The sequence below is a fragment of the Mustelus asterias genome, chromosome 12 (genome assembly GCF_964213995.1).
Source record: "Mustelus asterias chromosome 12, sMusAst1.hap1.1, whole genome shotgun sequence".
Taxonomy (NCBI): Eukaryota; Metazoa; Chordata; class Chondrichthyes; order Carcharhiniformes; family Triakidae; genus Mustelus; species Mustelus asterias.
In genome coordinates, this window is record NC_135812.1 from 33,220,691 (window position 1) to 33,245,124 (window position 24,434).

General features: G+C 37.2%; 1 protein-coding gene across 1 annotated transcript in view; it reads left to right on the forward strand.

The window, feature by feature from the left end:
* Positions 1-24,198, forward strand: part of nipsnap2 (nipsnap homolog 2) — a 29,266-nt gene extending 5,068 nt beyond the window's left edge. The window contains exons 2-10 of the mRNA XM_078225013.1: positions 1,082-1,221; positions 1,310-1,355; positions 4,461-4,555; positions 5,212-5,282; positions 9,279-9,419; positions 11,691-11,722; positions 20,319-20,413; positions 21,782-21,865; positions 23,237-24,198. Coding sequence (XP_078081139.1) covers positions 1,082-1,221; positions 1,310-1,355; positions 4,461-4,555; positions 5,212-5,282; positions 9,279-9,419; positions 11,691-11,722; positions 20,319-20,413; positions 21,782-21,865; positions 23,237-23,301 — 769 coding nt within the window. The 3' untranslated portion in view covers positions 23,302-24,198. The remainder of the gene's footprint in view (positions 1-1,081; positions 1,222-1,309; positions 1,356-4,460; positions 4,556-5,211; positions 5,283-9,278; positions 9,420-11,690; positions 11,723-20,318; positions 20,414-21,781; positions 21,866-23,236) is intronic.
* The last annotated feature ends 236 nt before the right edge of the window (positions 24,199-24,434 follow it).

The window sequence follows — 24,434 nt, forward strand, 5'->3', positions numbered from 1 at the left end:
CACTGGTGGGTGAAACTAGGGGGCATAGCCTCAAAATAAGGGGGAGCAGATTTAGGACTGAGTTGAGGAGGAACTTCTTCATCCAAAGGGTTGTGAATCTGTGGAATTCCCTGCCCAGTGACACAGTTGAGGCTACCTCGTTGAATGTTTTTAAGGCAAAGATAGATTTTTGAACAGTAAAGAAATTAAGGGTTGGATGAGTGGGCGGATGAGTGGAGCTGAGTCCACGAAAAGATCAGCCATGATCTTATTGAATGGCGGAGCAGGCTCGAAGGGCCAAATGGCCTTCTGCTGCTCCTTGTTCTTATGAACCTCCTTGGGTGTCCCGGCAAACATTTTAATATGTTTGTCCTTGCATTTGCATGCTTCCAGTTTTCTGTAACCTCGACAATTATCCTGCTCAGTAACTATGACCCCCAATTAACCATTCACAGCCTCAATATCATATTTTACTCTGAGATGAGCTTTCAACCAAATATCCATGCCGTCACCAAGACTGCCCTATTTCCATCTCTGTAATACTGCCTAACACATTTGCTGAAACTCTCCTCCATGCCTTTACTACCTCCTGACTTGATTATTGTGACACACCACTGGCTGGTCTCTCATATTCTACTCATTAAACCTTAGCTCGTCCAAAATTCTTGCTACCCATATCCTGAATTGCATCAAACCCATTCACCCATCTTCCCTGAAGTTGACTGGCTCCCAGTTAAATAATGCCTCAAGTTTAAGATTTTTGTATAATTTTCAAATACATCCACATAAAATCCAGTGCATGTTGGAAATCTGAAATAAAAACCGAAAATACTGGAAATACAGAGCAGGCAACCTGACCTCCTGAGTGTTTCCTACACTTTTTGTTACTTCCTCCTCATCTTCCATGTACTTTCTTACAACAGCATTATCCAGCCCAATGTCTTTATCTGATCCCCAACGAGAATGTCTTGCTAAAGTTGAATGTTTGCATTCATCCTCTTTTCCATTATATGCCTTACTTTAGGAGCTACCAGGGTTGAGTCACTTGCTGCAATGCTACCTGGCTGACTGGCTGTACTATTGTAATTATGTTTCTATACAGAGCATTATCTGCAACTTCTTATAACAGCAGGGAGGATAGCTGGTTTAAATCGCTATTTGTTAGAAAGGTGGATCCACGTAAAGATGCTCATTCAAACTTGCTATCTAAAAAGGAAACCAGCAGCCTGTACAAAATTCAGTGTAAGTATTTACAGTATTTTTAATGTCTTAAGGAATGTGCATTATTTTCACATTGTTTCCATGTATAATTTTAAAAATTTCTTTCCAGTTCACAACGTAAAGCCAGAATGCCTGGAGGCTTACAACAAACTTTGGTAAGACTTTAAAAAATCTGATGTCTTTTCAGCTCTTTTGCCTAAAGAAAGGTAACCTTTGATTTATCTGGAATACACTTATTATTCATTTTGGTTTCTCCTGTTTAATTTTTTTAAAAAGCCTCACACTATGCCATATTAATCTGTACAATGAATTTCATAATACGATGCCATAATACAATACTTTTTAAAAATCCTTATGACTGACACCAGTGGCATTTCTTTTAACTTTACAATAGTAACCTTGAAATTGTTTTATAATTATTTTAGCTATGAAGATGAGATATTTATGAAGTAGGATCTCTTTAAGAAAATGGTTTAGTAACCTTATTCCATGAGTGAATGTGAAAAACTTGACCTTTAGTCGACTCAGTTTAAGCTTTGACAGTCCAATATCTAAAATTAGATAAACATAACTTTATTTTGACAAAAGTAATGCGATCAGCATGTACTAACCTAAAGTACGTTAGTAAAAATCATGGGAACTTTATAAAGACATCACTATAACATTTTATAATGCTATAAACTGAAAACAAAGGGCCTTGTCTATTACCAAGGTAAATTATTGCCCCTCATCCTTCTCAACATGTGTGCAGTCCTTAAAATTGTTGACCACTGCATCCTCCCAATGTCTTTACTGCAATCCAGCTAGGTGAGAGTGTGCTTTTTGATTCATTTTTATCTTCCAACCAAAGCCAAGAAATCATGCCTAATGGTATCTCTTACAGCTTAAGCACCATTATATTTGGTGTTGTCCAAGGATTTCCTCTCTCCTCTCCTCTCCTCCACCCAACAACATCATCCAAAATATCAAGTCAGTTTTCACATGTATGCTGATGGGACTCAGCCCACTGTAATCTCCTCTTGCCTTACAACCGTCCTTAGTTATCTGGGCTCCTGTAATTGTGGCCTTTGGCATACCTCCAATTTTAATTGCTCCACTGTTGGTGGCCTTGCTTTCTTGTGTCTAAGCCCTAAGCTTTGCAATTCCCACCCTAAACCTGTCTCTCTACCTGACCTTTTTTCTTTAATCATAGAAATCATAGAAACCCTACAGTACAGAAAGAGGCCATTCGGCCCATTGAGTCTGCACTGACCACAGTCCCACCCAGGCTCTACCCCCATATCCCTACATATTTACCCACTAATCCCTCTAACCTACGCATCTCAGGACACTAAGAGCAATTTTTAGCATGGCCAATCAACCTAACCCGCACATCTTTGGATGTGCAAAAGACGCTTCTTAAAACCTACATCTTTGACCAAATGTTTGGTCGCCTGCACTACTATTTCCTTTTGTGGATTAGCATCATATTTTGTTTGAGATGCTCATGTGAAGCACCTTGGATATTTAATCACATTAAAGGTTCTATATAATAATGTACAAGGTGTTCTATTTTCTGTCAACAACAGCTTTATCTGCATCAGGAATGTTTGCTTGTATCAAAAACAACATTGAAGGCAGTCAGCAAGTCAGGCAACATCCATTGGGAAAACACAAGACTGTTTCAGGTATAAACATTTCTTAGAACCCTTCACCTGACTGCTGTTTTCTGGACAGATGTTGCCTGATCTGCTGAGTGTCTCCTGCCTTTTCTATTTTAGTTTCAGATTTCAGCATCTGTGATAGTTTTCTTGTAATGCTTACTTTGTTTGGTTAGAGTCAAAATAATTGTAATCTTTGTTCTATCCATCCTTGGGCACTTCTATATCATTTGTTTTGAGATTAGTTTTGTGTCATTGGAAAGGGCCTTCTTCAATACATCACAAACCCATTTATCAACACAGCTTACTTGATATTCAAAAGATACATATTCGTGAGTTGATGTAGTTCAACATTCAAATGATGACTTCACCGTTTCAGCATTAAGTTAGTAACCAATCAGTTGCATAGTTGGAAGCTTGGGTGGAACTGTTAATTTTGTTTGTAAGTAGCTTTTGTTTTTAATTTCATTTAATACAAGTGATTATTTTTTATTTTACATTCTTCCTTTAAAGTTTGATTTCATTTTAAGTTTTTGCCCATTCTCTGAATTGCTGGTAGTCAGAGAGCTGGACGTGGCCCTTGTGGCTAAAGGGATCAAGGGGTATGGAGAGAAAGCGGGAGTGGGATACTGAAAGTGCATGATCAGCCATTATCATACTGAATGGCCTACTACTACACCTATTTTCTATGTTTCTATGTTAAAGGGACTAACTGAATTATGGGTCCCAGAAATAAAACTAGCACTCCAGAAAGATGAAAACAGTTACTAGACACATTAGTGCCTACCTGTATTCATTCGGTAATGTAACCCCCTATACCACTGCTTGGAATGTAAAAAAAGGCCTGGACCAATTTCAGGAAATGTTCTGAGAAATGTTATATTTCCAAACCACATTGAATACAACACATTGAGTTGCTTAATCAACATTCTGTCAAGTAAATAAGAGCAGGTCCAAAAAATAATTCTAATAGCAAATAACAATGCTGAACTCAAAGCATGGTGTGTAAATTATTAAGCAGAACGAAGAGCTTAAGTTTATTTTGTTACTAATTTCGGGTCTGCACTAGAAATCCTCATGTGTCAAATAGGTAAAAATCCTGAAATGTGACACCATGGAAGGGCTGGGTGACTTTGAGACAACCAATCCATTTTCTCACAACATTTGTTTAGGTCAATCGAGCAGTTTTATTGGATGTGGGTACGTGGATCAAAGCATGATGATAGATGCATTAAGTAGACAAGAGACTCGCATTATTACTATAAATTTGTTCTTTGATTATGTAGGAAAGCTGAGGTAATCCCTCTAATGTTATATTAGAAATTAATTATCAAATCAATTGAATCTTCCACATCTACTTTGAAAGTTAATTTTATGATGGAATCTCATGAGAATTTGGCAGAGCGTCAGTTTGTGTGAGAAAACAGATGTGGAACTCTGCAGCTCCACCGGTTTTCTCTCTGGACCTGGCAACTAACTGCAAAAAAAGTGAGTGTGGTTTGCGCTGTCAGCCTGAAGAGGCAGGGATTCTTAGAGCCGGGAACCAGGAGATCAAGGGTGCGCACTCCCCCACCTCAAGTAGTAAAATACCTGAAATAAACACCTGTTTCTTCTTTACAGCATAGAGGTACTACCAAAAGTTCATATAGATGAAAACTACCCATGTGAACTTGTGGGGACGTGGAACACGTGGTATGGAGAGCAGGATCAAGCTGGTATGAATATTAATATCACAGAATAACAAGGCATTGTTTATTAGTCACTGTTAGAAATGGGAATTTCTTATAGTTGTATAGTGCTCAAATTACATTTTCTGTATTAAATTATTTTATTTCCTTGTTGCCAATTGAAATTATACCTTGAATATGAGTGGTATTTCGTTTTAGATACGTAAACTATCCTGTAATTTTGGTTTTCGACCTTTATTTTGTTTACATGTTAATATATAATAACTCTGAAGTTATCTGTTGCTTGTCACGGAATGTTAAAGTCAACCTTTAAATCTTTATGCCAACTTCCATTATGTGACATTCAGCAAATCTTCTGACTTCCTTTGAAAATCAATGTGCTCAGAACCGGCTTTGTGTCTGATCATATATCTGTAAGTAGTATACATACAAAGGTAATGAGTGGCTTCATCTCTTGATTCTTGAGCATGGCACCGGTCTAGGAGATAATTCGTTGTTCTACTAGCCAAGAATTAAATCTTCACTTTGTGTGCAGTATCTAAAAATTTTTTTAAAAGCATATTCATTGTCCACCTAGTATTTTCATTAGCTCGAAACCAGAACACAAGAGATAGTGCACAGTGACTCACAACATGAAATAGAGAAGACTTGCTATTCTGTTATCCTATTTCTGTCTTTTTCAGTCCACCTCTGGAAGTATAGTGGAGGTTACCCCACGCTTACCGAGGTGATGAGTAAGCTCAGACAAAATAAGGTAACACCATTAAAAGGGTGTATTATAGTTCTAACAAAATGATGGAAGATCTTGTTTATATAGTCTTCTACTTTGAATAATACTTCCATAATATGTATTGTTGCCTATATATTTACTAGGGCAGGCAAATAAAAGTGAGAATGAGAGTTTAGTTTTGGCTTCATGTTTATATTTCATCTGTTTTAAAGGGAATTGAAAATTCAATTGTAAAATGTCAGGAGAACATTTTTCTGAAATGATACAGTTTTAGCATGGCAACAGATGTTTGGCAGGATAAGGAAATAGCAAAATTACTAGATACTGCAGAGTTTGGAAGTCAAATTAGCCAACATTGTGCAGAATGGAGCGAAATTGCAAACTACATATTTTTTTTTAAATTAAGCTTTTACTTCTGAGATGCATTTAAAAGAAACCTTCATCGGAGGCTGCAGCGTCCGTTATAAATACATTATGTCCTTTGCAATAAGAATTGGCCTTTCCAAGAAGCAATTTCTTTTTCCAGAACAAAGATTTTAAAGTTGTAATATTTCGACATGCATAGGAGTAATGTTAATTCAATTGCTGTTGGAGGTTAGAAAATTTTCAAGAGATATCTGGAAGGCTGACTATTTTGTAGATGGATGTAGAAAACAGACAACAGCTTCCAATATATGCTTCCAAAGGCATATGGTAATCATGGCCGGCTATGGCATCAGGTTCATTTCTTATCAGAGACATTTGATAATTTTTTTAAATAACTTGATTATCAGATTTAGGGTGCTCTTTTGATTACCTATTTAATTGCTGATTCATTGTTTCTCCTCCATTTGACACCTCTACTAATTTGATCAACGCCTGCTATGAAATGATGGAACATTGATAGCATAAGTTCTTTAAATAAATGGAAGAAGGAAACATTGTAAAAAAAAAATGAAATTGTGATGCACTGCATCCAACATGAATGTAGGTGATTTGTCTTTATTATGTGAATACTTCTAGATTCTAAAAGGATTCCCGGTATTTCATTGTATGTGCTATAACGTGAGGGTTTTAGGCATCTTATTTTTCAATTTCAAGGAGATGGACTTGCATCAGCAACTATGGCCAGACGTAATTAGTAAATTATTTCTGTAATAATGTACGTCTGACAGGCAATAATTCAATTTATTTGACTTCTCATAAACCATTACCATACAATTTGATAGTCTAGTAATGTATGAGACTTGGAGGAACAGATATCTCAGATGGATTTGCAGAAGTAGGAAGGGCAAAACCTTGGAAGTATTTGAAAACAAGAGTAAGAATTTTACAATTGAAATGTAAGGCCAGGAGGCATTGTGGCTCAGCAAGCATAGGAGTGATGGGTGAATAAGACTTGGTGCAATATAGCACTTGAGCAGCAGAGTTTTAGATGAGCTCCAGCTGGAAGGTGGGAGTCTGATTCTGAGAGCTTTGAGATTGGAACGTCTAGAGGTAACAAAGGAATGAGATGAGGCCTGGTGTTACGGAGCTGGAAATAGGTGGTCTTGATGGTGGAGTGAATATGTGCTCATCTTGGGATTAAATGCAACACTATTGTAGAAAACAGTCTGGTTCAGCCTAAGACAGTTGCCAAGGAGATTGATGGAGTTGGGCTAGGGAATGGAAGGACCAAAGGCATGGAGGACATTTCTGCTCATCCAGTAAAGGATATGATGCAAGCAGTGTGACAAATTAGAGATGTTGGGCAGGTCAAGAGAGGTGATGGTGAGGTAGAGCTTGGTGTTATCAATGTACTTATAAAACTTAAAGTTGTATTTTAGTTTATGTCACTGATGGGGCAACACATAAATGAGAAATAGGAGGGTGCTACAGACAGATCCTTGGAGTACTCCAGAGTGATGGTGTGTGGGTGAAAAGAACAGCCATTGCTACAGGTGATTCTCTGGTAAGACTGTGTAGATTTGTTTAGATGTAGTGAACAACAAAAGCTACTTTCATTTAGATAGTGCCTTTAACATAGTCAAACATCCCTCGGTGCATCACTACTATAAATGATTTGGAAGAAGGTGTAACTGGTGTAATCAGCAAGTTTGCGGATGACACGAAGATGACTGGACTTGCGGATAGCGAAGAGCATTGTCGGGCAATATAGCAGGATATAGATAGGCTGGAAAATTGGGCGGAGAGGTGGCACATGGAGTTTAATCCGGATAAATGCGAAGTGATGCATTTTGGAAGAAATAATGTAGGGAGGAGTTATACAATAAATGACAGAGTCATCAGGAGTATAGAAACACAGAGGGACCTAGGTGTGCAAGTCCACAAATCCTTGAAGGTGGCAACACAGGTGGTGAAGAAGGCATATGGTATGCTTGCCTTTATAGGACGGGGTATAGAGTATAAAAGCTGGAGTCTGATGATGCAGCTGTATAGAACGCTGGTCAGGCCACATTTGGAGTACTGCGTCCAGTTCTGGTCGCCGCACTACCAGAAGGACGTGGAGGCGTTAGAGAGAGTGCAGAGAAGGTTTACCAGGATGTTGCCTGGTATGGAGGGTCTTAGCTATGAGGAGAGATTGGGTAAACTGGGGTTGTTCTCCCTGGAAAGATGGAGAATGAGGGGAGATCTAATAGAGGTGTACAAGATTATGAAGGGGATAGATAGGGTGAACAGTGGGAAGCTTTTTCCCAGGTCGGAGGTGACGATCACGAGGGGTCACGGGCTCAAGGTGAGAGGGGCGAAGTATAACTCCGATATTAGAGGGATGTTTTTTACACAGAGGGTGGTGGGGGCCTGGAATGCGCTGCCAAGTAGGGTGGTGGAGGCAGGCACGCTGACATCGTTTAAGACTTACCTGGATAGTCATATGAGCAGCCTGGGAATGGAGGGATACAAACGATTGGTCTAGTTGGACCAAGGAGCGGCACAGGCTTGGAGGGCCGATGTGCCTGTTTCCTGTGCTGTACTGTTCTTTGTTCTTTGTTCTTATGCTCCAAACGTAATTTAACGCCAGGCTCCCAAAAGGATAGTCAAAAAAAATCAATTTTAATTATATCTTAAAGGAGAAAAGAGAAATAGAAAGGCAGAATAGTTTTGAAGGAAGTGCAGAGCTTGAGGCTTAGGCAGCTGAGGGTTTGTCCACCAATGATAAAGCAGTTAAAATTATGGGTGTGTAAAAGGCTGGAATTGGAAGAGTGAAGAGATCTTCAGGTGTATGAGCATAGTTTGGTTTGGATCCTAAGTATGAATACCAATGACCTGATTTATTATTTTATGATACACAATAAAGACATTTCACTCTTTTAAAAAATCCTGAAAAAAGTTTGCCATTTTCTTGGATGAATTTTCCCTGATATTTATTTGCTTTATGCTAAAACAGGGTAATGATTACTCATTTAGCCATTTTGGAGTAGCAATATTTGTTGTTAAAAGTTCATATGTGGGCTCTTATTTTTTTAAATTCTCTCTCCAGCTACTTGACTGGGTTCGCAGTATCTGTTGCACTGCTGTTAGTCTGGAAGCAGGTTATCCCCTTTGTTGCTTTTGGACTGTTGTCTGGGGTGACAGCAGATTGATTTAACACCTTCAATTAGATTTTATTCTGTACTGTTAGATAATAATTCAATATCTTCAGAAACTGGTATTTGGATGAAAATAACTTTTTAAGCTACATTATCAAAGGAAGCATTAAATGATCATTTTGGTAGAAGGCACCAAGTTCAGTATCTCCATTAAATTAGTTTACAATAAATTCCTTTGCTGTTGTAAGATGTCAGATTTGGCAGTGACTGTTTAATGAATAGAAATTTTTAGATATGAGAACTGACTTTCTAAGGCTACTTATGTCATTGTGAATAGCATATTTTCTTTGTGTACATTAGAGCAGCTGGGTATTACTCTAGAAAAATAGGCTTGGTGCAATGTGATTCTCCTGTATTCAGTATCACATTAATAGCAGGAAACTTTTCTGATTACTAGACTAGTATGAAAAGTTAACTTTCCTGCTAGTGAAATAAATACCTTTTTATTTTTCAGGAGTTCATGGAGTTCAGGAAGGAAAGGGGTCAAATGCTGCTGTCTCGAAAAAACCAATTGCTTTTGGAGTTCAGTTTCTGGAATGAGCCAGTACCTAGGTCAGGACCTAATATTTATGAACTCCGATCCTACCAGCTCAGGGTAAGAAACATGTTCTTCTTGTATTTATTTTTTTGTATGTATTCTGATAATAGTTTTGTCAGAATTTACCCACTACCACATTTCCAATCAATTTGAAATGTGGTAGTGGGTAAACCCAACTGAAATACATCAATATTTTGGGCTTGTGATTTGAGAATGCAATAATAATTTCCCAATTGCAACATAAAATGGCGAACAAAGCAAAATCTACGACTTATGGTAAGTTAAGTGGACTTATTAGTGTCACATGTACTCTGCCCCCTGGTTGTTTCTCCACTCTTTTTTCCCAAGCTAGAATTTAAATTCTGTCTCCTTTCTCATGCTTGACCATTTGCCTCTATGCATCCTGAAACTGGTTGTTGGTGCATGCTTTTTTCTAACTATAAAAGGAGAAATTTTAAGGGCTATAAGGAAAGAACGAGGAATGATCATCATATATTTTTTCAAAATTATAAATATTATTTAAACTGTTGGACACAATGGTAGTTTTAATGTCCCCTTCACCGAAACATCAATTAAAAAGAATTAAAAGTAAAAAGAAATGAAATCAATGGTGAAAGCAGAGAGGACCTGCAATGCACCACAAAAGATGAAAGGCTGTTGAAATTTCCTTTTGAACTCTAAATTAACTTTCTTACCCATATAACTGGAAGACAAAAGAAAATTCTCGCCAGAAACAATGGCATTAACCTAGTAAGTGAAATCTGCTGGAGCCTTGCAAGATTATGATGAGGTAAATAATGGATGATGATGCACGGATATTGCAGGAAGAATTAAAAGGAAGATGAGAGAAAGTTTCTTCAGATGGAAGATTTGAAAATGTGGAATTCTTTGCTGCAGACCGCTGTTGAAGCAAAGTTCCTACATTTTTCTAAAATAGAATTGGACAATTGCTTAAAAAATGGTAATATTAAAAGGGTGTGAGCTGCAAGCACAAGTGTGCAATTCAGTTAGGTGGCTGATGTGGATAAAAACATGAGGGTCCTGTACAGTAATATTTTGTTTCTAATTTGGGCTGCCCATACTTTTATTTCATGGGACACATTGGTGCACACCATGGAAACTTGGGGTCTCACAAAGTTTAAGTGCAGTGGCCCTGTTAATTGAATACATTTCAACTTGAATTATTAGTGTTCTGATAATATTTATCATTATTAGAGGCAACAGTTCAAAATGAACTTCTTTCTAAACCTCGAGTTCCATGAAATGCAGAGGGGGAACCTGGAGATAAAACTGAGTTACCTGACTTTAAGGGCTGATTGCCAAGCTTGTGCCCAGATGTAGTTTGAACATCAAGACCTATTACTTCCCACATTCCATTTCAAAGACAAATCTTTCCTTCTGGTCTGTTCATTCTTCCCCAAGACAACTTGGCACTTAGCCAAGTAGCTGACAATTTTAGTCTCATCTCCATAACCAAGTGCAATACATCTTTCTATTCTTTTACAAATGTTTTGACTTTGGCCACAATATTCTGCAATTAGTTTCAATGTTTCAGATTAAATAGCAGACAAAGGAATTTAATGTGAATCCTGCATTCATACAGTCTTTGCACATCATGAATTGAGAATGAGATTTGATTTTTTTTTAAATACAGCAAACTTTGGAGTGCTGATTCCATCTACCCGCAGGTAGAAACAATGCCTAGGCAAATTGAGACAGTATTTTCCATGTTTGCCAAATATACTACTCTGGGTTCTGAATAATTGAGCTCTGAATAATGATCTTCAGCTTTACCAGGTTTTGCCATCTGGGATATGCACAGTCATGCAAAATTAGAATTTAGGTAGGAGGGATTTTCTGTAGCTGGTTTCAAGGCTAAACATTTAAGCAGGAATGTAAAATTATATTGGGTTTCACAAAGTCTTTGTAGAATTTCACATCAAACTCTTTGAAGCAACATTACCATGAAGGAAATGGAAATGTGGGAAGAATCAAATGAAGGAAAACCCACATTGTGTTTTATGAGCTATTTTTATTTACCTTCTGATTATAAAGATAGGAAAAATTCTTAAAAACAACAAAAAATCTTTGTGTAAATAAATCGTTTTGGTCGTATGAATAAAAGGGCAGAATATTTTTTTCAAAACTTGATATTCAAAGAGACTTGTCTGTGTTTGTACAAGGAAAGCAAAAAGTTAGTAAATAAATAAGCAAAACAAATCATAACACATTTACTGTCTGAAAAATTACTGAAAAACTGAGATCTTGTTGCATAATATTTGTAAACTCTGTTTTGATTGTTGTTTAATATTGGTATCATTTTTCCAGCCAGGAACAATGATTGAATGGGGTAATAACTGGTGAGTGGCATATTAATGCTTTTGTACAATTTATCCTGCTTTAAGTACAGTGTGACGATTTCATTGTAAGATTATTTGCCAGTGATGGATTGAGAGTATGGTTCCATTAACCCTTTACATCTGAAATCACTAATGGATATCCCCATCTGTTTTCATCAGAAAAGCTGACATTCTTAACTTTACACATTCTCTGTTCCCCAACCTTCAAAACTGTTCCTTTTAGGGAAAATAAAGGTTATCCCTTCCTGAAAAAGTGTCTCTTTAACTCCTGCATTTTCTCCCCTGCCACTCACGGTGTATTCTCTCTCTAATGTTTATGAACCAGTTGAGCACTTCTGTGCTTAACTTTCCCACTTCTGCCTGACTGAAGCTCTCTGTCTGTGCCACATGTTACCAGTAAAGCCCCATGTCACCAGCTGTTATCCATCCTGCCCATCACAACTGCTCTAAGATCTTTCTGTTGGTCACTGTCATAGGATAACCCTCTCTTGGTTCCGCTTCTAGTTCGTCCAGAGTAGCTATCGCATTTCTAGTAGTAGCTGCTCCTGTCATCCCACCATGAACTCAGGAACATCTTGTCCTGGTTTATATCTCACTCATCAGCAACTTTATCTATAGTTTTGTGGTCAGCTTTGATATATATGCTGGCAGCAAATGGCTCTATTTCCCTGGAGTATAATATAGGAAAGTGTGAAGTTCGTTTTGGTCGTATGAATAAAAGGGCAGAATATTTTTTTCAAAACTTGATATTCAAAGAGACTTGTCTGTGTTTGTACAAGGAAAGCAAAAAGTTAGCATGCAGGTACAGCAAGCAATTGGGAAGGCAAATGGCATCTTAGTCTTTATTGCAAAGAGATTGGAGTGCAAAAATAAATAAGTCTTCCTACAGTTATACGGGTCTTTGGTGAGACTGCATCTGGCGTACTATGTGCAGTTTTGGTCTCCGCATTTAAGAAATGATATACTTGCATTGGAGGTTGTACAGCATAGGCTCACTGAACTGCTCCCTGGTATGCGGGTGTTGTCCTATGATGAGTGGTTCAGTAAACTAAGTTTAATTCTCTGGAGTTTAGCAGAACGAGAGAAGATGTTATTGAAACCTACAAAATCTGAGGGGGCTTGATAGGATGGAAGCTGAGATTTTTTTTGCTGGTGTGGGACATATTCTCAGGATAAGTAGCTGATCATTTAGCAATGAGATAAGGAGAAACTGCAAAGATTCACTCAAGTGTGGTGAATCTTTGCAGATTTCTACCCCAGAGGGTTGTGATTGCTCCATCATTGAATACACGTAAGGCTGGGTTAAACAGATTTTGGTGTCTATTCCTGCTCTTATTCCTTGTGTTCTCTCACGGCCAGTGACTCCATGAACAACGCCCACTAGTGATGTCCGCATCCTATGATTGAATGAAAAAAAGAACTCACGGCATTTTAATCATGAGTTTCAGATCCAACATCCTATCCAACATCTAGGCTGCTGACTTTCGCCTCTGCTTTATGACTTGAGTCTGCCCTTGTTTCAGTCCCTGACCCACTGGAAACCCTTCAATTTAATATTAACTTTTGAAAGTGAGTTGGTTATGTACTTGAAAAGAAAACAGTTTACAGAAATATGGCAGAAGAGCAGGGAAGTGATATAAAATGAATAGCTCTTTCAAAAGGTCTGGTGCAGATAAATAAATGGTTTGTCATTTTTGTCACTACTCTAATTTTCTGTTACTGTTTGCTGTCTTTCTCCTTTATGAAGACCTTGGGGATTTTTTACTTGTTGAAGGCACTATACAAATGCAAGCTGTTGGTGAATAAATTTCACGGTTAACTTGTCACAAACAGACTCTGGATTTGAGACAGCCAGGATTAGCAGAAACATCCAACACCTACTGGCTGTGTTATCCACATTGAAATTGACATGGCAGCAGCAGGAAATTAACTCAGAAATATAGAGAACCCAGTGGATATCCAGAAGTGATTGAGTGTGATTATAATAATTTTAATTGTTCTCTCACACCAAAAAGAGTTGCCACTTCAGAATCATTCCTAGCTATCTGTGTCTTTAAGAAATTAAGCAGTGATAGCATAAGAGTTATCTTCCTTTTTACTTTTCTGAAAGTACAAAAATGATGCACCAAAATATGCTGCAAAATCAAGAGCAAGTTCAATGTGCATGCCATTGTTGGTGTTAAATTGTCTAGCAATTTGTGCCAAAGAAGAGATGCGCAATGAGTCGTGAATTGCCACAAATTGCTGGATGATTTGCTGCACAGAACTCCCCAAAACTACAATTTACCATCAACCTTCTCGTGAGGTTTAAGAAATTTCTGAATTTGTGTAGTAAATACAAATGAAGCAAGTTGGGCCTGACATATAAAGACGTATCAGTGTTGAGATTTTTGTCCTGCAACGCTACTTAAACCCCTGGCCCAAAAGGGAACCAATTTAATTGAGTCTCATTCTTGCACATGGCAAAATGTTCTATGTGATTTTTTTTAATGGTTATTTTGTTTTTTTTCTCTTCCTATTTCTTTTAATCGAATCTCTCCTTCCATTGCTATTTCTCTTTCTATATTTGAATTTAGTTCACCCTATTTCTTTTCTGTTTATCCTAAAATGTCATTGATTAAGGAGATGGGACCAACAAGATATCATTCACCAAGGTTTCTGATACCCTATTGAAATTATTGGCTTGCACAACAATTTGCAATGTAAAAATGGTATAACAATGGTAATTGAGATATTTTTCCTGCAAGAAATGTGTTTTGGTTCTATATATTTCTCTGCTACCTCTTTGGACTAAATATTCTGAATATTTGTCTAAAATGTACAACAAACATATTTGCAGATCAGCAGTTAAGTGTTTTGCAATTCACCAAGCCCACATTGCTAATGATAGCCTTGTTACAATCCCAGTTGATGTTATAACTGGATGGGAAGATCCCAGAATGGAATCTTGGCTCAAAAGACCATAACTTTATTTGTTTTAATAAAATGTGGAGGAATAAAGTCACGGAACCTCTAATTAGTTTTAACAACTTAACAAATTTATTAAACATGAAAAAACTTGGATCATAATACAATTCACCTGTTACGGAGTGTGATTTTTAGTAGAGTGTTCTTATAAGGCTTTACTCTATGTAATTGTTTTACTGGCATCTGTTGAGGGTTCTGAACATGTGTGGCTTTTTCAGTCTGCAAGAGAGCACATATGTCTGCAAGCAAAACCTGTTCTATTTGTGCTTCTGTTTTCATAGTTATTACTTTCTGAGTCATAGTTAAACATAATTATTTACATAAAGATTTTTTAAACAATGCATTCAACTACCTTATTTATGGTCTCAAGATACCACAATGTCTTTACTCTCTCCTTAGTTTAACAATTGCACACAGGCTTTGAGATTTCAAGGGTCTCATTAACACACTCCCTTTTAGCACACAAGATGACTGTGGGTAAATACACTCTCTACTCTGAACCCCAAGTGAATGTTTGTGGATGTCTCCTCAGAATCCCCCAGATGATTGTCATGTGAGAGTGTCCGAACTCCATTCCCATAAACACACTTTTAAAAATCTTCTCTCATAAATTATGCTTTCTTTCCCTGAGCAGTTTGCATTCTGAAATTCAAACCAAGTTTTCCAAAAGACTCTTTTAACCCAAGTTTCTGTTCCATTTTTAACAGCGAATCCAGTCCAGGATTTTACAGCAACCCCTTTAGGATTTATTGATTGCTCTGCAAACTGCTGACAATTGCTTTTAACTGTCAATTCCCAGATTGTATTAAAATGGCATCAGTGTTTGATTTACCTTTGAAGGCTGCTGTCCCACTTTAAATCTGGTGACTGCAATTGTCTCTAACTCAGAACACTTTTGTTTACTCTTCCTTGAATTCTTCTGAGCAATACCTTGGTCTCTGTTCACTTAACTACAGTCGTCTTAAACATTCTTTCTGTCCCAATTCCCTGGTTATGTGGACTGTAACTTGTACTTCAGGAGGCTTGTCACTTCCTGAAGTACAAGTTACAGCTCCCGTCCTGTCCAGTTTTGCTTCTGGCAGCGTTGAGAGAGGTTCACTCCCTGAGATCTTGTTTCCAACTGGCCACAAATTCAGTTAAACCTAAAACTTAAAAGCTTTATTTTTATTCTGACAGGAGTGTCCAGTTGCTAAGCAATCCCTGCTAGTTCTATTTGTTATTCATGTTGTAGCCCCCCTAAACCCAATAGAAACACAGTTGGAACTTAACACATACACACACACATATATACATTTCTCCATCATGAATCTAACCCTTCCACCCACAAAAACATTAAATTAAAGACATTTAAAACTGAACCTTATCTCTAATGTTTACCAATACAAATATAAATCCCTTGAAACTACCTTTGCTTTCCTAACAGTCTGAATTTTTAAGAATTCCATTGCTCTGTTAATTATTTTCTGGGTTGCATGTTATGGCGTGATTTATTAAGATAAATACATTTAAATAGAGAATTCCATTGCATATGCACAGTCCATCTCCAAAGTGCTTACTGCAAAAACTACTAATTTGACAAGAATGTTCACTTTTCTAGGAAGTTTTTTTGTTTGTAGATTATATAGTCTAATAAAAAAATTCATATTTAATATTAGATTGGTGATTGAAAACTATTTCATCATGGGTTAGTGCGACTAATGAGCTGGATAAAAATGGAAAATGCTATACACTCAGCAGATCAGATAGTATCTTTGGAAACAAAATTAACATTTTAAGTTCATGACCCGTCAAATGTTAACTCTGTTTCTTTCCATAGATGCTGATTAACCTGCTGAGTATTTCCAGCAATTTCTGCTTTTATTATAAATTACTAGCATCCACAGTGATTTGCTTTTGTGATGCACGCTGAATGGTCCACAGAATCCTTGCAGTGCAAAAGAAGACCATTTGGCCCATTGTACCTGTAACGACAATAATCCCACCCAGGCCCTATCCGCATAACTCCACGTATTTACCCTGCTAATCCTCCTGACACTGAGGGTCAGTTTAACATGGCCAATCACCTGAGCTCACACGGTGACACAGTGGTGAGCACTACTGCCTCACAGCGCCAGGGACCCGAGTTCCAATTCTCAGCTTGGGTCACTGTCTGTGCGGAGTCTGCACCTTCTCCCTGTGTCTGTGGGTTTCCTCCGGGTTCCTCCCATAGTCCGAAAGACATGCTGGTTAGGTGCATTGGCCATGCTAAATTCTCCTTCACAGTACCTGAAAAGACGGCAGATTGTGGCGACTAGGGGACTTTCACAGTAACTTAATTGCAGTGTTAATGTAAGCTTACTGGTTACATTAAATAAATAATAAATGAACTTTAAAACTTTATCTTTGGATTGTGGGAGGAAACCGGAGCACCCGGAGGAATCCGATGCAGACACAGGGAATCTTGACATTCAATTTTTATTCTCAAGTAGAATTGACTATGTATTGGCATTGTAATTTCTCCTATTATTTTTTGTTCTGCTGTTTTTGAATATCACGAGCAGGAATTTTCTGTTCTATGCACTTTTAAAATAAGAAAGACCTCCAGAATTGTTGGAAATTACCCCCAAAAGAAACAGCTAATCTTTTAGCACCAGCACTGATGCACTCAAATTGTTTTTTGAATTACAAATCAACATTAGGAAACTTTTATATTAAGACAAAAATATTAAAATAAATGTTTCATAGAGTTACTTTTGCAATTTAGTCACTGTTTTGTTAGTAGTCAGTTTGTATGTGACAGGTCCCACAAACAGCATTGAGACAATAAGTTAATCTGTAAGACATTTCTACTTTGAAAATGTGCCATGGGATCTATATGCATCCATCTGTACAGGCATCTCTTATGCGTTGGCTATGGGGCTGCTTTCATTAGACTGGAGTACTGCCAATATTATGTAATGGTAAATGGTTGCTTTTCAGACTGGAGGATAACAGTGTTCCTTAACAGGCAATATTGGGCCCACTGCTCTTCTGATGTATATTGCTGGTCTGGACAATAGCATGAAAGGCGTGATTACAAAGTTTGTAGACGGTATGAAGCTTGGAACTTAGTCAACAATGGGAGGATAATAACAGACTTCAGATGGGCATAGACTGGTGAATTGGGCTAACACATGGCAAATGAAATTTTACCAAGTCTCTCCTGTATACCCTATCTAAGCCCCTCGTAATTTTGTGCACCTCAATTAGATCACCCTTTCGCCTCCTCTTATTCTGAGGAAAACACCCCAACCTATCCAATCACTCCTCAGCTGCAATTTTCAGGCCTAGCAACATTATTGTAAATCTCCTCTCTCCAGAGCAATTATGTCCTTCTTGTAATGTGATGACTAAAACTGTACACAAAATTCTAGCTGTGGGCTTGCCAGCATTTTATACATTTCCAGCATTACACTCTTACTTTTGTATTCAACACCTCATCCAACAAAAGAAAGCATTTCATATGCTTCTTGACCACCTTGTCCAACTGTCCTGCAAGCTTCAAGGACCTGTGGACATGCACTCCAAGGTCTCTCACTTCCTCCACCCCTGTCAATATCTTCTCATTTATTGAGCTTCTTTTGCCCTCTCCAAATACATTACCTCATGGGGTGGCATAGTGGTTAGCACTGCTACCTCACAGTGCTGGGGACCCAGGTTCAATTCTGGCTTTGGTTGACTGTGTGACATTTTCACAATCTTCTCATATCTGCATGGGTTTCCTCCGGGTGCTCCAGTTTCTTCCCACAGTCCAAAAATGTGCTGGTTAGGTGGATTGGCTTTAGTACAAATAGGCCCTTAGTGTCCCAATATGTGTAGGTTAGATGGATTAGCCATGGTAAATCTGTGGGGTTCTGGGGATAGGGTAGGGAGACGGCCGGGGTAAGATATTCTGTCAAAGAGTCGGTGCAGACTCCATGGCTGAATGGCCTCCTTCTGCATTGTAGGGATTCTATGACTTTTCCGGATTGAAATCCATTTGCCACTTCCCTGCCCACTGAACCATTCTGGAATCGACAGCTATCTTCTTCATTATCCACTACTTGGCCAATTTTTGTGCCATCTGCAAATTTACCAATATGCTTCCCACATTTAAGTCTAAATCATTAATATATACAACAATCAGCAAGGCCCCCAAGACTGAGCCCTGTGAAACACCATTGGAACCGTTTCCCATTTGCAAAACCATCAGTTGTTTTTGTGATATCAATTGAGGGGTACATTTTAGCCAGGACACAGTAATCACCTTTGAATGACCTTAAACATCTTTGAATGGTGCCATGGGATCTTTTATGCCCTCCTGAGAGGACAGTGGGGCCTTTCTTCAATGCCTCATCTGAAAAACAACACATCTAACAGTGCAACACTTCCTCAGTGGAGTGTCAGCTTTGATTTTTTGTGGTCAAGTGCTGGTTTGGGATTTGAACTCGGAACCTTGTAGAATTATACCACGGATGAGGGGCTGTTTTGAGATTATAGAAGCTGGGGTTGTTCTCCTTAGAGTAGAAAGGTTTAAGGGGATATATGACATTGGATTGGACATCATGAATGGTTTTGATTAGGAGAAACTCTTCCCAGTTGCAGATGGGTTGGTATCCGGATACAGATTTAAAGTAATTGACAAAAGATCCAGCAATGAATTGAGGAAAACCTTTTGCTCAGCAAGTTGTTGTGATATGGAATATACCGTAAGCCAATTCTCTGTCTGAAAGGGTGGTGGAAGTAAATTCACTAATAACCTTTAAGAAGAAATTGGATCAATGTTTGAAGATAAACATTTGCAGAGCTCTGAGAAAAGAGTTAAAGCGTGGGACTGAAGGAGTGGGACTAAGTTCGAAAGAGTCATCCGAAGCACAATGTGCTGCATCATTATATGTTGTTATTCCGGTACTATGAACAGTATCTTGCTGTACCTCTTACTTTGTGTGAATGTTTAAAATTGACCTTTTGAGAGCCAAAAGGATTGGATACCAAAATCAACTAGCTACTAACATCATTTAACTAACTAGATGTAGAAATGTTTTTCCCTTTTTTAAAAAATTGACATGACTATAAATACAATCGACTCCAATGTTATTCCAGTTGTCCATGATGCCTGAGTCTTCCTGTTATAAGAACACAGTAAATACTTGTGCCCATTTAATTTGGTGCGCAGATATATATTTCAAAGTTGAAAATCTTGTTTTAACTGTTTAAAAATTTAACGTTGCAGCTGCTTTTATGTTTGAGGATTTTGATTGAGTGAAAGGTCATTGATTTTTGCATCAGTCTCCACTCAGAATTAAAATACTGTAAGTGTTTGTGCAAAGTATTATTCATGCAAAGCAATCAAACTTGAACTTTAATTTGAGCAAAACCAAACTAATTATAAAAACTGCATGTTCAATAACTTGAAATTACATGTAATCAGTTCCCACTTCATATTTGAAGTTTGGGGAAGTTATTTAGATACATTTTGTGAATCTAATTTCAATTTTCAGTCATTCTCACAAAATTTAACAATGTAAAGAATCAAAGAATGAGTTCTGATGCTCTAATTGTTTGAAATTAGTAAATTATTGATGCATTAATTTGTAATTTTATTTAGTTTTGATTTGTTTACTTTTCACAGGGCTCGTGCTATTCGATATCGACAAGAGAACAATGAAGCCGTTGGTGGCTTCTTCTCTCAGATTGGCGAGCTATACATGGTGCATCACCTTTGGGGTAAATAAATCTTATCAATCAATTTTATCATACTTCTTTGCATTTTTTATTCCACCTTCCTGAAGAAAACAATCTAAAAATGAATGAGATCTAGTTTCTTGTAGTAATCCTTCTTTAATAGTGCATGTAAACTGCAACAATATTATAGAAATGACTTGAGAGTCAGTTGCCAGTAATATACAAATGTACTGCCCATTGGCTGCTTACAAAAAAGTAAATGTGTAATACCTCAGGGAAATTTACAACTTCCCTCTCATCTGTCCTTTGTAATTTTAACTATCTGAAGCTAAGTATCAAAGGGATACAACTTTTTAAAGTGGCATGATCTTCCTGCCACTTTAAATGGAGGTGATCTGCTGCCTAGCACAGTTGCTGAAACATGTTGGAGACTGAGACCTTCCTGTTGTCTCTCTGCCCAGAGAGTGAATCCTCCCTGGTTTTTGTATGGAAAGCTGCATTAATACAAGCAAACTTAGTGACAGACTGAAGAACGTGTAATTTGAGGACCTCATTGCATGTTTTTAAGGCAAGGATAGATACATTTTTGAATAGTAAAGGAATTAAGGCTTATGGTGAGCGGGCAGATAAGTGGAGCTGAGTCCACAAAAAGATCAACCATGATCTTATTGAATGCCTACTCCTGCTCCTAGTTCTTATGCTCTTATGTTCTAAGACACTTTCCAATGCCAGTTCTGACAATTGCGTATATTTTTAAGAATAAAATTTGCTTTTTCAAGGATTTTCCTTATTTTCATGACCAGAACTGAGACAAGTGGAGAAGAACCAGTGTCCTGCATAGTCTCAAAATCACACCTTGTGATTGGTGTTCTGTTCGATGCACAATATAATTCATGATGTTTTTGGTTTTATTTACCATTATTGTATAACTTGTTTCAGAGATCTGTTGACCAATGTCTGTACATTACTTGGGTGCCTTGCATGGTGGGAAATTATTTTTGTACATTAACTCAGAACCAGACACTAATTATACTCCGAGATCATCAATATTGTTGACAAAGAACATGCCATTGTATGTTGGAAGGTCCTTTTTACCTTGCCATGACGAAACACAATTTTCTTGTGACTAACGCAATCTTTGTATTGAACACCAAACCACCATTTTTCAGACTTCTGATTGCATCTCCTTTTGATGCCTTTCTTTTACCGTCTTTTAGCAATAAGATGCTTAAATTAATGGCAAAATATGATTGACAATGACAACTTGTATTATAAAGTGAAGTTACTAAATGTTCTGGAATGTAAAATTTGATATTTGTCAAAACTTCAAATGGATTTTAATTTGTACAAAATACATAATAAGAGTTATAAACTTATTTATGTCACCTGTGTTAATCTATTTTTTAAAAGCTTACAAGGACTTGCAGTCGAGAGATCAGACACGAAATTCAGCATGGCAGAAGTCTGGCTGGGATGAATGTGTATATTACACAGGTATTTCATTGCATAATTAGTGTACTGAAAACCCTTTAAAGCTTGACAAGAGACTAGAGAACTGTCTAGGCTAAAACATTCCCACTTTTAGTACCCAAACTGTGTTGACCTAAGCCAGAACTGTAATATGTACTAAAGTTGTCTTTGCTTGTCACTGGTGCGTGGGTCTGCAGAAGAAATGAAGAGCAAAGAAAGGATATCTTCCATATTCTGAATGCTAATGCTGAAATATAAAGACTGCCTGATTTTCAAAATCTTTTCATCTCTCCTACAGGCCCCATGTACCGGTGACACTCAGAAACACCTTCCCTCACCATAAACCCTAACTTCTGAGAAATGAATGCTTGAGTGGCAAATGCCTTTTAAGGTTGCCAGTCAGAGTTTAGAGCGGCATTCCCTTTATATCTAACATTGTTTTTAAACAATCACTGAGGCTGACTTTTGCTTTGTTAGCCCTGACTTTGAATGGAAATTCAAAAAAGACTCTGGTTTATTACAAAAGATATACTTCGCAAAGCTTTCACAATAGGGACCCAAGATTTGTTTTTCCTTACAAATCATTGCATGTTTTGAGCTGTTTGCAATAGCAATAATAATATCCAAAAAGCATTAACACTTCCTGTACTCTCTCACTTGTTTACTTTGCTAATTTTGCTTTGTGAAATTAACACCCAGAAGAGACCACATTTGAAACTTTATTGATTAGAGACGAAGGGTAAGATTTTTTGGCCACGCCTGCCCCAATGCCTGAATCAACAATGCGCTATTTTGGGAAAATCCCGCCCAAAATAGCACATTGTTGATTCAGGATAGAAATTATGGATAGGACAGTAAAGAATTCTACATAAGTCTATTTTACTAAAGATTTAGGATCTGTTGTTTCACAACAACATTCTCCAGCAGGAGAAACTTTCGCATTGATCTTAACAAATTAACTTGGTAATGGGATGAAGGACTTGAATAGTGTGATTTTGTGGTGTCCAAATAATTTTCAAATATGCTTACAACCACCGTTTTCAAATGATGTATAATGATAGTAAAAAGTGCCATTGCATCCGTGCAACACTAGTTTCAGATTGAAATTTATGAACTTTGATTGGAAGTGGTGGAGGATTAGAGTTGTGTTTCCTCATATTTACATAAAGTCACCATATTCTGAACGCTTGTTCATTGAATCTTCAAAATAGTCAATCAAGTTTTGCTTTTTAAAAAAATAGTTCATTGTTCACTTAACAAAATTATTTCGAGTTTAATACCAGAATTTGTCTTGCAATGTTCAGAATTTGATGGACAACCGCATGTACAATAACTAGGCAGGTGTGTGTTTTCAAATATAGACAGAAATTAGTTACAGATGTTTTTTTTACACAGTGCCACTCATTCAGCGCATGGATTCCAGGATTATGATTCCACTGAAAATTTCACCACTTCAATAGAGATCAACTTATAACACCTTTAAAAAAAAATGAATAACTTGTGTTTTGTCTTAATACATGAGGAAAAAGTTAACGGGTTACTGACATGAGTCTGTACTTGTAATGAATTAAATAAGTATTTTAACTTCAAGGTCTTTTATTGAATTTACAAAAACACTTCTGAAGCTAATTGTCAGTTATTAATAGCAATATTTTCTTTCGGAAGCACTAAGTAGAATTATAATGTTAGATGTGTAAAATTCTGAATGTTCATCTTTAGTTTTATTGTCCTATTTCTGTTGCACTGCCCTGCTCCACCTCTGGACTGAACCACTGTTGGTGGCATCTTCCTTACTTTACCTGTTCTACTCATTAGCCGGTGGAATGATTATGAAGATAGTATAAAGTATTCCTTTTTGTGTGTGTGTGTGTCCCATTGAGCAACATCATGACAATTTATGCCTGGATCTTGCAAAAAGGAACAATCAGATCCCCATTTAATAAGGGACTCATCAGTTGTCACAGTTTCTAATGCAGTTAGTCAGGGAATTACTTTTTAAAACCAAATGTCAGTTTTGTGGGGAAAAATGGTACTCTTGTGCTGTTTCTCCGATATTAGGGATTCAGTTATGTACGATACAAGAATAAGGTTATTTGTGTTCTTTTGAGTTGCTTTATACTGCTGTAGGTGATGCATGTGAAATCACTTTACAAAATTGTAAGCTTACAATGACATTTTTTAAAACTGTTTTGTCGTGTGCTTATTTTTAAAATGGCACCATTATGTATAGTTTCTAGGATTTACAGTAATTAAGTAAATCTAATTGATGAACGAAATCTGTTTCTAAGTCATTGGTCAACTGTCAGGCTACAATACCCGGTACAGTCTGAGGGCTGTAATAAACTTGATTTGCAACATTTTGTGTTTATATTGTCTATTCATTTTGTAAGGTAAAGGAAACATAAAATAGAGTTTAGCATCTATGTTTGCACTCTTAATATTAGTTAGTAACTCATTCACAATATCCTCATTGTGGGGAAACAGGAAACTGTCAAATGCTTCCAAGGTAAGTAAGCTTATCTTACTATTTTAAAGTATTATTATTTGTATATAAAAAGTGAATAATGATTACTTGTGGAATAAAGGGAACAAA